The sequence below is a fragment of the Aptenodytes forsteri genome, unplaced genomic scaffold (assembly GCF_000699145.1).
Source record: "Aptenodytes forsteri isolate BGI_AS27 unplaced genomic scaffold, ASM69914v1 Scaffold166, whole genome shotgun sequence".
Taxonomy (NCBI): domain Eukaryota; kingdom Metazoa; phylum Chordata; class Aves; order Sphenisciformes; family Spheniscidae; genus Aptenodytes; species Aptenodytes forsteri.
In genome coordinates, this window is record NW_008796110.1 from 4173079 (window position 1) to 4189336 (window position 16258).

At 40.4% G+C, this 16258-nt stretch overlaps 1 protein-coding gene across 1 annotated transcript in view; it reads left to right on the forward strand.

The window, feature by feature from the left end:
* Positions 1–12498, forward strand: part of CADPS2 (calcium dependent secretion activator 2) — a 347118-nt gene extending 334620 nt beyond the window's left edge. The window contains exons 31-32 of the mRNA XM_019474039.1: positions 8760–8864; positions 12328–12498. Of these exons, the coding sequence (XP_019329584.1) occupies positions 8760–8864; positions 12328–12498 (276 nt within the window). The remainder of the gene's footprint in view (positions 1–8759; positions 8865–12327) is intronic.
* Positions 12499–16258: the final 3760 nt, after the last annotated feature.

Here is a 16258-nt window from a genome sequence, read left to right on the forward strand (position 1 = left end):
GGTGTCTCAGTTACATGCCTTACAGACAGAGTGAACCTAGACTTTTAACCTTACTGATGTTACGCATGCACTTAGGAAGACTGCTTAGCATTTGTGCAGCTAAGCGCATTCATAAGGTTTGTAAAACTAGAGCCTGATAGCAAGAGGCTAGTGTTATAACGAGTAACAACTTGGTCATTTTGCACTATGTTCATTTGTTTATTTTGAGGGTCCAAGCTGGCTTTCACTTCAGGGTCACTCAAGTGATGTTCCCCATTCTGTGCCTTGGAGGATGTTTGCAGATATACCCAAATGGCAACACAACACACAGTCTAGCAAGACTGACAGTGTTTGCTCCAGAGAGTTTTAGCACCAGCATAACCTATGGAAGTACTGTTCACAGATGCACTGCGCATCCAGAGTGGAGTAGGGAAACTGTTTGTGCTGTTAGTCTCTCCTGGTCATGAGCATTATGTTAGTACCTAGTGTTTAAAATCAGAACAGCAACATTACATATGTCCAGATATGGAAGGAAGTTATGCATGTCTAATTTTGCAAACTTCCAGTTTCCCAGTGCATCTAGAATATGTGAAGAAGCCAGAAAAAAACGGAGGTCACAAACCTTATAAAGCAGCATAAATATTGTAAATTGCTATTTAGCAACCAATATACAATACAGGGAGAGATGAGTACTGTATATTTTGTATTAAAAGTGTATATTTATTTGTGAATTGGCAGCAGTTCCATAGCATCTAGACAGCTTCTAATTATAAGCCTAAAATATGAAAAATTCACTTTCTTCCTAAAAGATAAGCTTTTCATACGTTAGATGTTCTTTGTGATTTCAGAACAATATCCTTTTTGCCTAGAAGTTTCAAAGATGCTTAATATGCTTTTAAATGAGCCCCGTTCTCTATTTTCTTCTCATTACTGATTTCTGAAAACTAGCCAGCCTAATTTGTTTCCTTGTATCACCAAAATATCTCATCCAGCAACTGTTCACTTGTTTGTCGTCATGAGGTCCTGCTGAACAAGGTCTTTCTGTCAACGTTTGGGTTCCTCTTTCAGTTGAGCTCCTTTCCCTTTTCTGCCAATTGCTTTGGGAGTGACAGTGGGAATCCTTCATTCAAATAGGCAGGGAAGAGACTGACTAGAGACTAAAGTGTCTGTTTCGTCAATTAGTCATTCTTAAGAAAAACGAAATGTTTTTTGAGCTCCCTGAGAGGTTCATTGGAGTAATGGCACAAAAAAGGCAGAAGGAAACCAAAGGAAGAGTCCCACTGGAAGGAAGCAAACCTTTCTTCCTTGGCCAGGTAAGGGTGCAAGAGGCAAGTTAATAAATCTGCTACAATCACACACACAAAAAAAAGGGGGGGAGAAAAGAAAAAAAAGAAAAAAGAAAAAAAAGATGTGGTTTGTACTCAGAGTTTGTAATTTGAAATGACCAAGCTAAAGCAATCTTGGTCCTGATCCCTTTATCACAAGAAGTATGAGTGTTGAAGCAGACAGTAGTATGTGGTTTCTTTCTCACTTCTCCTTTCCGGGTACATGTAGCTGTAATTTAGGCTGTGAAAATCTTTGCACATTCCCAAGCCAAAGTTCAAAACTTGGCTTAGCATTTCAGGCCTCAAGGAGGAAGCAAAACACGGAAGCTGGTGGAAAGCCTGAGACGTTTCCAGGAAGATGCCTTGATAAGTGGTGCCGAGCATTAGAAGTGTAAGACACTGGTGGGGTGGAAGAGGTGTGTGTCAGGGGCTCTGTGCAAAGCAGGAGCATGTGAGGGAACACGGGGCTTGGGAGCATTACAGCAGAAATGAGTGATACAGCAATAGGGGGACTTTCGGACAGGTCCTTAAATGAAAATGTGGGAAGGAACTGCAGCGAAATGGGGAGCGGAGATAAATAGAGTTTTTTCATATGACACAATATTGATTTAATCATTTGCATTTTCCAGATCAAGGGCTTTTAAACATCTGATTTTTGGTGTAGGGAAAAGGTTTCATTTGTTTGTACTGCCTGCTAACCCCATGGTTCCAACAAGACTAACTCCATGGATTTTCCACTCGTGCTTAGTTTAATCTTCATTTCTTTCAGTTTTTCTTAAATGAAAATTCCTAGGGGAAAAAAAATGCAAAAGGAATAAATGTAGTGGCATCGTGGTGACCCTCAAAACCAGTAGTATTCTCCTTGAACTTTGTGAACATTTAAGAAAATGCAAAAGTAAGCCCCCCAGGTCTTTCAAGTCTGATGTCTGCATATTAAAGGATATATACTATTAGTAGGTGAAAGCTAAAGTACATTAAAGTACCCTTTCAGTTTTAATATTTGTATTGATTGTATTTGATATGTTTTAAATAACAGTATAAGTAATATGTCCTGATACAGTAAATGTACAGGAAGTGAACACGTAGGTGAAGTAGTGCTCCATCAGTGCCCATAAAATAGAGATACAATTCTAACTCTCAGCACAGTTGTAATGTCAGCTGTTTCCCCCATATTCATTTTGCTATGAAATTTATGCCACATAAAAATTTTTCTCGAGTCATAGCAGTGCTTTGAATCAAAAGGTGGAGAAATGTTTCATGTTTCAGAGAAATAATGCAAACTTCTTTGATGTCCTAAACAGAAAGATTACTATCTTGCCAAAAAACAAACAGCCAGAAGCGTTAGGGTAGCTGTAAGAATAGCCAAGTAGCCAAGGCTACAAGTGTACTTGAAAATTTTATTGTATCTGGAGATGGTATAATTTCTATTTCTACAGTCAGAGGCCAGCTAACTGACCATTTCTGCCAACTGAATCTTACTGTCTCTACTGTAGAAGCACATCTCAGTAACATAAAATTCTCTGTTGATTCAGAACAGTAATGTTCACACACACACACACAAAAATCACCTTTGCATGGAATTCCCATGAAGGCAAAATTCTGGGTTTTGGTGAGAACATTTTTTCAGGGATGGCACTGTAAACTTGGGTGCTCAGAGCCAAACCTAGCTCAGTATTTTATGTCATGGCACTGTGAGGCTATGTATAATGAGAAACCACATCCTTGTGGGGTTGGATAATGCCGCAGAAGGGCAGTGACTGTCACCATGAAGCCACGTGGAGCTGATAGTGGGATGGGAAAGCTCTTGCGCGAGAGCTTTCTCTTCTCTCAGGTTTCCCCAGCTTCTGTTCTTTCATTTTCGTGGTCACTGACACAGTTATTCTCATCAGAAATGCGACTGGAAGTGCCTCACAGACTGGTGCACATCTATGACCAGTGCAATCTAGAAAAGAGAAGTCACCGAGGAGGTAATTTGTTCCTCTCAGGAGAGTGAAAATACAGGAGGGAATGGTGAGAGGGCACTCTGTCACTAGCCAACAAGTTCTGGTCTCCCTCTATTAGAAGAAATTGATATTTGAACCAGTTCATAAATTACCCATGTCAGGAATCAGAATTGATAGGCCAGGAAGAGAGTACAAACAAAATTTCTACATGTTGATACATTAAATTTTCTGTTTATGTCTACCTACAGTTGCCTCAACCTTCAAAGGTTTCTTAGCCTTTCTTAATCAAAAGGCTACCTAAACCTGAGGGAAAAGCATAAACAACTTATGCAAAGTTGCTTCATTGTTGCTTTTAGGTTGCAACTAAATATTTTTCATTTCTGAAAAAATATAAAGATATTTTGAATGTTAATTACTTCTGACTTGATTTCTTATTTTGGTGTTCCTGTGTGTACATACCTTCTGATGTATCATGGTGGCCCACAGGCTGAGAAATCCTTCCCCGGGTTTGTTTTTTTTTAAGAGTTACCGAGGCTTTCCAGCCTTCAGAAGAGTGTATGAACTCATCACTGCTCAGGTGAAAATCCTCGTTTAAGTGGGTGATGTCTATACCTAAACTTGAAAATATAGCTATAACTTCTAAACCTCAGAGTGTTTTCAAAGGCACTACAAATAACACTTGTTTCCCTCATTATCATTAACATTCAACAAAGGAAGTCAGTATGATTATTCATATATTACAAAGAGGGAAATAACTTCTGAAACTTAAAGCAGGAACTTTTTTCTAACTTTTGCTTTTTGTATTTTTAAGGAATAACTTATTTATTCTTTCATCATTTAACATTTTTTTAAAATGTTCTAAAAGTTCCTTGGCACACTACTAATGCTAGCTACCAAAATCTTGAAACAATGCAATAGCATTGCCTTTTAATAAAAACTGGGCATTTTAGCATTTAATATTGAAGATGCTCATAGTATCTCATGCATTTTAGCTTATGCTACCTTTGATGCACAATCTCTTCAGTGAGGAGGATACTTTCTGTTAATGTTCCTGGTAGGCAAAGTAGAGCTGGAGGAAGTAAAAACATCCCGTTGTCGTCTGAGCGACTCAGTTCCTGATCAATAGTGCGATAAAGGCTTTGGTAGGAAGATAGAATGCAGTTCCTAGAAAAGCTGTTCCCCCTGCCATATTCAGCAGAAAAAGCATTTTGACAGTGCCCATTTATCAAGAGCAGGCAAGATACAGAAACTCGACGGGGTCTTGCGTCTCAGGCGTTAGGGATACCAGCCCTAGAAGGACTAAAGCATTGTGTATTAGTATGTATTGAGCCTCCTTCCAGGTGGCAAACAGCTGCACCTTTTTATAAAACTTCAAAAATAAATCTGAAGTGCTTGCTTTCAGCCAAGGAGTGTTATATTTAATTGAACCGTTCTGCAAATGTTATAGCTCAGGCACCCAGAAAGATGGTGAATATTTAATATATTTGTTTTGTATTTCCACTGGTCAACAGAATAATGAAATTCCTTAACTACTTCTCTTTAACTTGCCTGAAGAAAGCACGGTATGTTGCTAAATCGCTTTTCACTGGCCCTGCCGAGAAACAACTTTAATCCTTGTTAGAAAATTGCAGAGTCTGGGCCTGACAAAGAGCTCATGCCTGGCGCATTGTGAGCGCTGGGAGCGGGGCGAGGGGAGCCCTTTACAGCTGCGTGCCTCCAGCCCGCCTCAGCTGGACTATTTAGGCGAGGAGGTTTGTCAATTCCTCCCGACAATGGAGCGGGTTTTTCAGTGCCTGTAGCTGCGCCGAGCCCTGTTGGGGATCAATGCTGGCCATTCAAGCTGCACCCTCTTTCATGGCTTTGGTTTGTTAATTTAAGACTAAAGGTCCGCTGAGGAGGTTTAGGGTGTTTAAGAAAGCTGATGAACTGTTTAAGAAATCTGATGAACTGAGAGCGTTTATAGCCCTGGTGTGGCAACTATTGGCACTGAGGGAGCTGTGTCCTTGTTGACCCTCTTGTTATTAAAAATGCACAAGTGCTGCGCTTCTCAATATTTCAACACTCTTTCATTGTCAATACCACCTTCTGAGCCCTTCAGCTTGTTGCTTGCTCTAAAGATCTTCTTAGATTGGGTTTGAAAACTTCACCTTAAACACTAGATTAGACTGATGTTCTGTTTTCCGTGCTCCTGTTGATTTGTTGAACCTTCCCAGGGCTGGAAAGCAAGTAGCAGCTTGATGGGGAGACAGGCTGCTAATATGATTTACCAGTCTACAGTCATGCACAATAAGTGTGAATAAATACAGGGGTCTCACAGAGTCAACCCTAGCCTTTCCTTTTCTCTTATTTTTTACTTTAAAAGAGATATCTCAGGAAAATGAAGTGAGTAATGCATGCCCTTACAGGAGCTGGATGAGCTATGAATAAGAAGGGGGGGGAAACAGGGAGGCAAACATATTTTTGTTAAAGTGGTTGGCTGCTGTTATGTGCTTGATGTGAAAAAAATATATAATAAACACTTACTGCTTTATTGTTGCATAGACGACAGCGAAGAATATGGCACTAAAACCGTATCATTGACATCTGCAAGAGTCGCATTGTCCTTTCAGTGCTATTGTTACTAGCGGGAAAGTGACTTTTTCTTAAAACCTGTTAGAAGGATTTATCTTTTAATTATTATTACTTAAAAACTGTATAATCTCAAGACCATTATCTAATTGCAGAAGCTTTTGAGTTTGCAATAGATTCCCATAAGTCGCAGTAGATGCATCCCTGCCTCTGTAACATGCTCATGGTTGTCAAAATGTGTGGCCTTGGATTCCACCTCTGAGAGGCATTTGCAGTGCTGTGCATTTTAACAGGTTCCAAAAGAAGCAATAGGGAAATATTTACTTTTCTTCTTATGAAATCTAGCAGATTTATATTTATGCAGCTTCAGCCTATACTAAGTGCTCAAAACTAGTGGGTATAAGGCCAATAGTGAACAAGAATCCTATCCACAAGTACCTCTGGGAGGACTCTAAAAAGACACTGGATGTGTTTTTTATTAAAAATACTGTGACGATTCAAAATAACACTACATCTTTTTCTAATACAATAGCAGTCATATTTTTTCTGAACAAGTTATGTTGACAGAGGAGCAAGAACCGTAGTATCGTTTCACAATCACCAAATTAAACATTTCTACTGAAAGTTTAACGTATCAAAACGAGTCAGGAAAACATATTATATTGTTTTCATTCACAAATTTGAGTAGCAAAATTAATTCCCTCCAATTTCTTAGCTTTGTTTTCAGTGCATGTAAGCATGTCACAGATATGTATGGAGAGTCTAATTTTTACCGCATCCATCTTAATTAAGTTATCTGGCTGGGCTTTAAAACACATGTTTTGCCAGAAAACTGGGACTGGGTCTATTCTCAGTGATCTGGCACCATTCAGTGGTGTTGCGTGGGGAAACCGATCACAGACTTTTCGATCCTGTCTGTAGTTTGTTCGTGTGAGCAACTTTGAGCCCCTTCTGCTTTCTACTCGATACAAACCAAATACATCGTGGATGTGTTACTGGATTTTTTTTTATGGAAGAATATCAGTTTTGAGAAAACTCCACTACTAAAATAATTCTCTCTACCATGATTATGTTAAAGATTAACTGTAGAGTCTGAGTGACAATATAATAATTGGGCTCATCTTATTGCAAACAATAGATATTCTGGGTAGAATGCTTGGCAAGTGAATTTTTATGTTTATTAGATCAATAGGCTTCCCTGAGTGAATAAGCTCAACTGTATTTTATTTTCTAGACATCTGTATACATACAACACCTGTCATATAGTTTGCAGCTGCCACTTAGTAACAACTCCGTCACATTAGAAATATTTTACAGGTACTTACCAAGGAAATAAAAAATAGCATGCATGTTTGGGGTGAAATAATGTAAATAGTATAAGAGTGTCATTCGGTGATAAAAAACAGTATTTTATGGTGACCCAATCAGTCCCACATTTTATTGAATAAATCAAACTACTTTCATGAAATGTGCAGCTATCTGCATTTTGTGTGGTGTGTTTGTTCACTTCTGTAAAATAGTAAATTACTAGGAGAAACTCTAAAAAATGTAGAAGTATTTTTTTTCCAATGATTTATAATTAAAATACGTTTTAACACATCAAACAAAATAAATGGAAGCCGTTATTATATGAAAATCTTATTTCAAACTTATCTTAAAACTGATAGTTACAATGAGATGAGACCGTTTCCTGTAAGGAAAAAGTATTTACATATATTTACCGTATGTCTTTAAAGCTTTTTCCAGAGAGCTTACATTTTGATGAAAGAATTCTATTTCTGTCTTTTCTTACATCCAGTAGCCAGTAATTTGTCTTCATTTTTTCAATATGTATTTTATTTGTTAATGTAGAGGTGGCTAATGAGACATGGTAGATCCTTCCTTTGAACTACTTCAGGATGTATACCTTGCCTAACATGCTGCATTTCAAAATATGCAGTGTTTCCTCTCTTTGCATATATGTGTATTTTGTAAAGACAGAGGAAATTACATCAGAAAAGAATTTAAGCCTCTTCCCTGTGGGGAAAGAGACTAGAAGCAGAGCTACGACACAAACTCTTTTAATCTCTCACTGCTAAAATGAAAAAAAAAAAATCCCTTCCTTCTTGCAGTTTGACTAAATGACATCTGGTTGGTATTTTACAGGAGGGGGAGGAAAACTGCTACAACTATGTTTAGTACAACCTCTTTTAATCCAGTTAGCGTGAAAGAACTATTATAGTAGCTATTTGGATCTGAGCATTTTTTTTACGGTAACATAGACACCAACAGCAGAGAGCTTATTCTTACCCCATCCATTTGTGAAGCTTTGAGTAAAAACATACCCATGCCTAAGACATAAAAAGGAAGTAAGGTAGGCTGTAATTATAATTAGTAATTAACATAAAACAAAACCTTAACGTGGTTATTTTGGGAGAGGTGGAGTGGTGTTTTGATCATACTTAAATACAGTTTCCATGGATTTCTGAATTTTTTTACTTAATAAAGAAATGGTTTAAAAGAAAAAAGCAAGACAGATTCCATATTCTATGTTGGATGCTGTTTTCCTGTTTGGATTGGAAAATCTAGGTATTGCAAATTCTCTCTCAAGATACCCCACCTGTTTTTTCCCTTGCTGTTTTAGCTGTCAACTCTCTCATGTAATTGTGTATTTAATATGCATTCTTACTGACAGATAGCAAAGTGCATAACGCTATTTTGCTTGAAAATGTTGTAACTGAAAGATAAAATGGCTTTTGCTAATTCATGTAAAGAACAGTCTAGGTCAAGTTATTTGATTTCCTACTGACCCATGCAATTCTCTTAACAGGAAATTATATCATTGTTGACTTCAAGTGCTGATCTGTGATCATTCCAAAGTGTTTCATTACCTCTCATTACCAAATCTGTTAAATGAATACTGCAGGGTTGTTTGTTTTGTTTTTTTTTTTATCCTTCTTTTCAGCAATGGTATAGCAGCTCCATGAAAGTCATATGCATGTGGTTGGCTGATAGATTAGACCTTCAACTTCACATCTACCAGCTGAAGACTCTCATCAAGATAGTGAAGGTAAATAAAATGTGTTTGTGTTAGGCTGCATAGGAAAGAGAGAAAAGCGATAAAGTATTAACATCGATAAGTACAGATCACCCTAAAAGTTAAAAAATGTGCAATAAAGTTGCGAACTTACGTAGTTTTAGGTTGGGATTATTTTTTTTCCAGAGTTGTAGCAAATTTCAGAAGAAAAACAATTTATTAAAACCTCTAATGTTAATTATATGTGCACTAGTAATTGCCATCCATTCTGGACTCAGTGACAATTAAGATTGTTCCAAGGAATTTTAACAGATTACTGCTAGCTGTACAGCAATGCTGTATGGTATTCCTAATAAATTATTGTTTGCCATATTACTGATTTTTTTTTTGTTTTACCTCAATAATCCCAATAGCATTCTTTCTCCATTTTTCCCGCTCTCCTAAAAAGTAACTATTTTCTTTTTTATGCGCATGTGATCACTAGGTTCAGTTGGAAAACAGTATTCAATATATTAGATAACATTTTCTAATCTTTTGTACTCTGGGATAAGTATCAATAGAAATACCAATCCCACTAGTCCAGTCCTCAGTCATTTACACTGGCCAACGTCAAATGCTTCCGAGCGAAGTGTAAAATACTTTGCAATAGGCAATTATGGGTTAACCTACCATAAAAGAAAATTTCCTCCTAACTCCCTTTCAGATCTTAGTTAATACCCTTAGGCAAGAGACAGAAAGCCATTTCAGATCTTTTTCCTTTTAATTCCGTCTTGTTTAACTCTGAACATTCTTGTTATCTGTATAAATGTGGGATAAGAAGCACCTGTTGTCAATGGTGACCTTGATTTCTTCAAAATATTTTCTCATGAAGTTCATGCAAGACTGTAAAGTCAGAAGCATTTTAACTCACGGACACCAGAATTGCAACTGCAACTTTCAGGATTCACTAGCTAAAAGGAAAAAAAACAGAGAGAGATGCAAGAAAACAATTGTAATAATGATGGCATCATGGCTCCCTAAACCACCCAAGCTTAGCTTTGCTATTTTTGACCTTAACTGATTTCTCTGGGAAGAGGATTTGGCTTTTCATTATATTATGTGCCAAAATGGCAAAAGCAGTTTGCTATTTGTGGTTGAAATGAATGGCTCTTATGAAAGGTTTAAAGCTCTTCTCAATTGAAGGTAGTTATCATCCTCTGGGGGAAAAAAAAAAGTGTTACAGGATCTAAAACCTGTGCCCAGTGAGATCTAAGAATGGGCAGGCTAAATTACACCAGTTAAATATCACCTGGGAGATTAAAAGAAGAGGCTCTTAAAAAACTGAAGTTCAGGTGAATGAGCAGCACTGTCAGCCAGCCTTCCCTCTGCAGCCTGGCACACTGATTAGCCTTGTTCAAAAGAAGTAGGCTCCCGGTGGCGATGGGAACGCACTGGCTATGGCGGAAGCCTTTCTGTGCCCGTACACCTGGTTTGCTTTGCCCAAAAATTCCAAGTGTGTTATTCCATGGTACCTTCTGTGGATACGGAAGATTGAAGAAGATGGTGTCAATCACAGAGGTTTTGGTCAATGTGCTAGAAGACAGAAAGTCTTGGCCACCTGTGTTTTGGTGGGTGAAGAAGACAGATCTGGTAAAACAGGAACTCAGCAAACAGGAGGCTGCTGGGAAATAAGAAACAATGGTTCAAGTAGAGTATCGTAAGAAGCTTTCACTGCTGCAGCCCAGCTGGGGAGAGGCACGTGGGGAGGCACAGTTCCGCCAAACTCTAGAGTGAATGAAGGCGCTTTTCTGTTTGCTTTTGGAAAAACTGGGAGGCTGTGTTTGAAAATATTCCAAAAAAGAAGTAGGAGGTAATTTTTAAGGGACATGGGATGAGTAAGAAGTAGATGATTCTTTCAGGTTGGGATGCAGCAAAGGTAGTGGCATTATTAAGAATGACCAGAAGAAGAAACATTCTTTGTTCCCATTAAAGCCTTATGATGGCATAAAAGGTATCGTTAGATGTCTGACACACATGCAGAGGGATGTGACTAAAGAAGGGTCAAGGACCAAGAGGAAAGTTAGGGAGAAATGAAAAATTAAGCTTGGAAGTGAACATTATTATCCTGCAAAAGTATGTCAAGAGAAGAGCAATGGCTGAACCCCAGAGTTCTGGTCTGAGAATGGGAGGGATACAATGTAAAACTGAAAGAAATTGCTGTAGGACCTGTTAACAGCATAAAAGGAAATTGAATGCACAGTGTTATAAAAAGGGAATGCAATGGTGACACTTGAAAAAGACCAGGCAGGGTACTCGCAGGAGTGTGTGAGCAAAACATAAGCTGCATCCATTGACTCTGAAGTTGACCTATGAAAGTCAAATAAATCTCGGTTGCAGTGATTCAAACAAGGTTTAAATAACCATCACAGATAGTGGCAGAAAAAATTCTCCCAGCTGAATGTCACCCATTTTGAGAGGTGTCTTTTGCAGTTCTCTGAAGTACTGAGTGAAACAAGATGAGCTTTTTTCTCTTTTCTTTTTCTAAGGGTTGTACCCGGTCTCCTCCGGCAGAGGAATGGGCCTGATAGCCCTTAATTATCTTCCATTTTCTTTTTCCCATATTCTCTCCCATAAACATTGGGAACCCCTAGTAACAGTGTACACAAAATAAGAAACTAGCTAGATCAACTTGTCCTTCTTAAGCTTTTTAGGCTATCTTCAGGAAAGATTATTTCAAATGTGTTACAACTTTAAAATAAAGAAGGTAGAGTAGATGATTTTCCATATGCTCACTTGAACATAGCATCAATGAATAAAACAATTCCACTCCGAATTCTTACTTGATAGAAAGTCAAAGAAGAAGGTCATACCTGCTGGTTCATAGGAAGGCTGGATACCAGGGAAACAAAACTTTCTCAAGTAAAAAAAAGAAAGAAAAAAGAAAGATGTAGATGTGAGTCAAAATGTAAATGACTTAGGATGTAAATTAACTGAAGTAGTCACCTGAGAAACGTTTACATGATAGAATATAGATCATAATCTAAAATTTATTTTATTTTTCCACATTTGGCATATAAATGTAAAGATAAATGCGAATAAACATATTATGGGGAAAGAGTCAGACATTTACATTTTCTGTGAAATGCCAGAACTACCTGTAGCCAAATTCACATTTCAATATGCAGTTAGAAAAATTCTTTGTTGGTTTCTTATTGAATAAATGAGACAAATGGAAGTTACTGAGAAATCAGCATACGGCTATAGAAATGTAGTACAGAACACAATCTCTCAAAGGAATGACCACCAAAATGTGGCCTGTAGAGTCTCTAGAGTTTATAGAAATCTCATGCAGCCCAGAAACTAAGACCGCAAAATCTTTAGCAAACTCTAGATGATAGGTCCCTAACTGCAGGAGGAACGAAGCTGTTCCGCTGGCGTGCTAGAAACGGCCGGTGTATAGTGGAAGACTGCTCAGGCTTGCTCGAGTCCAATTCAGGATGTTTTATTTTTGCCGCAGAAAACCTACCGAGACTTCAGGTTGCAAGGCGTGCTGGAGGGAACGCTGAACAGTAAAACCTACGATACCGTTCACAGCCGTCTGACCGTAGAGGAAGCCACGGTCTCAGTCACGGATGCGGGAGGACTTCAGGGCATTACTATGAAAGACAGTGATGAGGAGGAAGGATGATACTATTTCACCAAGCATTTGGAGTTCGGGGGTGATGGTCTGAGGGTGGGGATTATCTTTGGCTTGGGGTTTTTTTGGTAACTTGTCCTTGTAGTTGCATTTATAGTTTTGCCTTATGATATAGGTGCAGAAATGTAATTTGCTCCATTTTTAAAAAAAAAAACGGAAAGTGAGATTATCAGAGGAAAAGTGCCAAGGACTTTTTGAGAACAATGGTTGTAGCATATTTTAATGTATAGCTTTGCTTAGGGCTGCAAGAACACTGGCATGGAGTTTGAGTTCCACTTGTGGTTATGTTCCTTTCCCTTTCGTTCGTTACTATTCGTTCTTGTATCTCCATCAGATATTGATGTCCTGTGCAGAAAACAAAATGTGTGCCTCACTTAAAACACAACTATACAGGAAATCATTCCTGGAATAAGTCAGTGCCCTAGGTAAAAAAATAGTGTATTTTCAGGATTACACTTTGTTTACCTTTTTTTGTGCTTAATTTTACATTATTATGTGATGTGCATTAAAAATTTTAATCTTGGTTCTTTGTATTTTGAGGTTGGTATATAAGTAGTAGGACTTCAAGGACAGTCAAACACATACAAACTGCTTAGAAGTGGTGTTGTGTCTATTCATTTTGCAAGATTAAAGATATCTCATCATGTTGGATGTCAGTAAGCTTGCCATCAATGTTTCTATTTCTGTGAAAAATTTCAGGCAATAAGAACACATTTTGTCGTGACCACTTCTGTATCTACCCAAGTTTGTATAGAATTCTACAATTAAAAGATGTTTTCAGTATTTCAAACCATTTGAACTGTTGTATGATTCCTCATGAGAACAAGTTTCATGAAAGATTACTATATTTAGTTTCTATATTGATTTATAGCAAATATATTTATTTTATAGAGTAGATATATATAGCAAGAAAATATTCAAGGACACGATGCCTTGATAAAGGAAAAAAGCGAACAAACACCCCTCACTGGCAGACGAACAGACAGTGCCCGCTGCCTTTTTTTCTATGCCCTCAATATGAGCTGGAAAGAATTCAAATTTTCATCAGTCAAAATTCACACAACTTAACGAAAAATGCAGCTTTTTTTTTTTTTTGCCCTTTTTTTTTTTTTGTGGGAACATGACTAATTCCTCGGTTTGTGTAGACAAAATCAGAAAGAGCACAGATGATACCCAACGAAGTAAGGAAGGTTGCTGAGGTCCCTGTTGAGCCATAGCATTATACTTGAAGGGCTTCGCTGATGGACTGTTGAGGATTTATGAGGCTGGCATGAAGTTTCCCTGCAAGAACAGACTGTAGGACTTCAGGGGTCTGTCACAAGCACGTGGGGCTGCAGGAACTGAGAATGAGAGCTGCAAGGAAAGTGTTTTTCAGCACGCTTGGAAGCTCAGCCAAGCAGGGAAGGGCAAGTTACGCTTCTTCCTAGCTGCCTAGGGAGAAACCCAAAGCGGCATTTTTTTCCTGCAGCAAACCAGCCTCCTCATCTGCATGTGAGTTGAGGTGAATTCAGCAAAAAGGAAGAAATGGGAGCTGGTGAGGAAGACCATTCTTCTCAGCTCTTCATGCCCCGACTGAGTGCTCGCCCAGAGGTGCCCAGGGAGGCTGGGAGGGCAGGGGTGCGGGCATTCCCCACCCCAGGATGCGTGCGGCTGCAGTGCAGTGCACGTTTCGGCGAGCAGCAGAGCGGGAGGCAGCTGCTGTGGGGCAGGATGGGCAGGGCTCCCCTCCATTGCTTTGCTTTCATGTTACCAGCTCTGCTGGGCTGGAGCGAGCACAGGGAGCCTCAGCAGTATCCTTCACCAGGCCCAGGCTCCCAAACGGATTTGCTGGTTTAGGTTTTGCTAGCAGTAAAAGAATTGCATATCCCTTTCCCGTCTCTCGTCCTAGTCGTGCCAGTGTGTGGAAGTTGACGGCATTTGAAGGGCCAGGTGGGGCTCTGGCTGAAACCCAGGCTCAGTAAGGGGTAGCCTGCCGGGCCAGGAGCTGCAGCCTCAGCCCCAGTCTGGCTGTAGCAGACAGCGGGATACGGAGGAAGCCAGGCTGCACAATGTAACACCCAGCTCCCAAACCCAATGAAGCAGAGAGATCAGTGCCGGTCAGACCCAGAGGGAGCTTTGTCTTTGCAAAGATCCTCCTGCTTGCCCTCTCCCCACCATCTTTACATTCCTGAGATGCCGCAGAGGTGCCTGTGGAGGAGCCAGTTGTAAACAGGTGAAGGCAGGTGTCACCGCGGTGGCCCTGCGGTGCCTGCTGAGACCTCCCAGTGCAGGGGCATGCCAGGCCCGTGCAGGGCTCTCCTAAGAAGGTGGCACTGGGAGATTTTTAAGGTTCTGAGATGACATGAAGGTAGGAAGCAATATCAAAACTGGACGCTGTCCCTAGCAAGTCACTAACAGTGTGGGGACCTGGAGTGGGAACTAGAAACACTGGGACAGAAGTGGCTGTCACCAGCACAGCCCAGGAGGTGATGGGTCCAACTCTCCTTCAGCGGAGACCAACCTGGCAGTAACCCATCTGCCCAGCCCTGCTAGCAAAAAGCCCTGTCGGAAACATATTGATTTACACTCACCTCCCTTGTGGGCTTGTCCTCTGTCCTAAGTTGTCCCATCAATAAGGGTTTCCTGGTAAGGCAAGCTCTCCCTATCAATTCAGACAATTACAAAGTAGGTTATGGTAATTTCACCTGTCAGGGCCTCAAGAGGATTCATAGGCCATCATGGTCCTGACGGGCCTCACCTGGGACCTCCACCCACAGCCTCTGCCCAGGGACTCCACCTCAGCTCAGTCCAGGGCTGCCAGTCTCTGCCCCAGTGAGGGAGTAGCAGTGCTGGTTTCTTGCCCAGCTACAGCCCTGCCTGTGCTTGCTTATGGGCCCTGTTGATCCAGAGCCTGACCCATGGATTGACTTCAGACCTTCCTGATCATCACAAACATGTCAGCGATCTGGATTCTGGGTTGCCACAACCTCTCCCCCCGCCCAGGCCTGCCTTGCTCCCTGGCTGGGTGTGGTGGAACCAGCCCCAGCTGGTGGGGCCCCGCCCTGCCAGCCTGGGGACTCCCCCCAGCTCCCTGTCCCTTAGGGAGCAGTCAACCCTTTCTATGCCCTGACATAATTTAAAAAAAACAAACCAACAACACTATGAATTTTTGTGGCTTGAAGTGGGTCTGAGTTACTCAAATTTCATGAAGCATGATACATGTACACCCCATATGTCGAGCACTTTGCTATACAATTTCATCCGCATGCAGTACTTGCAAGACATGTCTGTCAGTAAGATCGAGATGAGTAAGGAAATAGTAAAAAAACCAAAGATGATGTAACCATGAAGAAGTTACAAGACATTTGTGATTTCAGAGAAATTAACTCAGACACAAAGTATGTGATAAGTTATTATTAGAAAGGCAGCACAGCAGACATCACAGGAAGGCAGGTACAGAAATGACAGTGCTCCAAAGGTTATTCCATTTCTTATTAATGCACACATCTTCTTAGTAACCAGATTTGTGAAACCGTGAACCAACGCCAAGCTTGAGAAGGCCAGTGAGTATCTGTGTGACAGCTTCGGAGTCAGGCACCGCCGCCGCCAGCAGCCGCGGCAAAACCCCGCTGGCACGGAAGCAAGGTCCGCCTTTACATTTCAATTTACGTGTTTAAAACCTCGGCACACTCCTGGAGCTGTGTGCCCGTCCGGGAGAGGCGAGCATCACCTCTCGCCGTACGTCTTCGTGCGAGGCAGGCAGCGGCTCTCC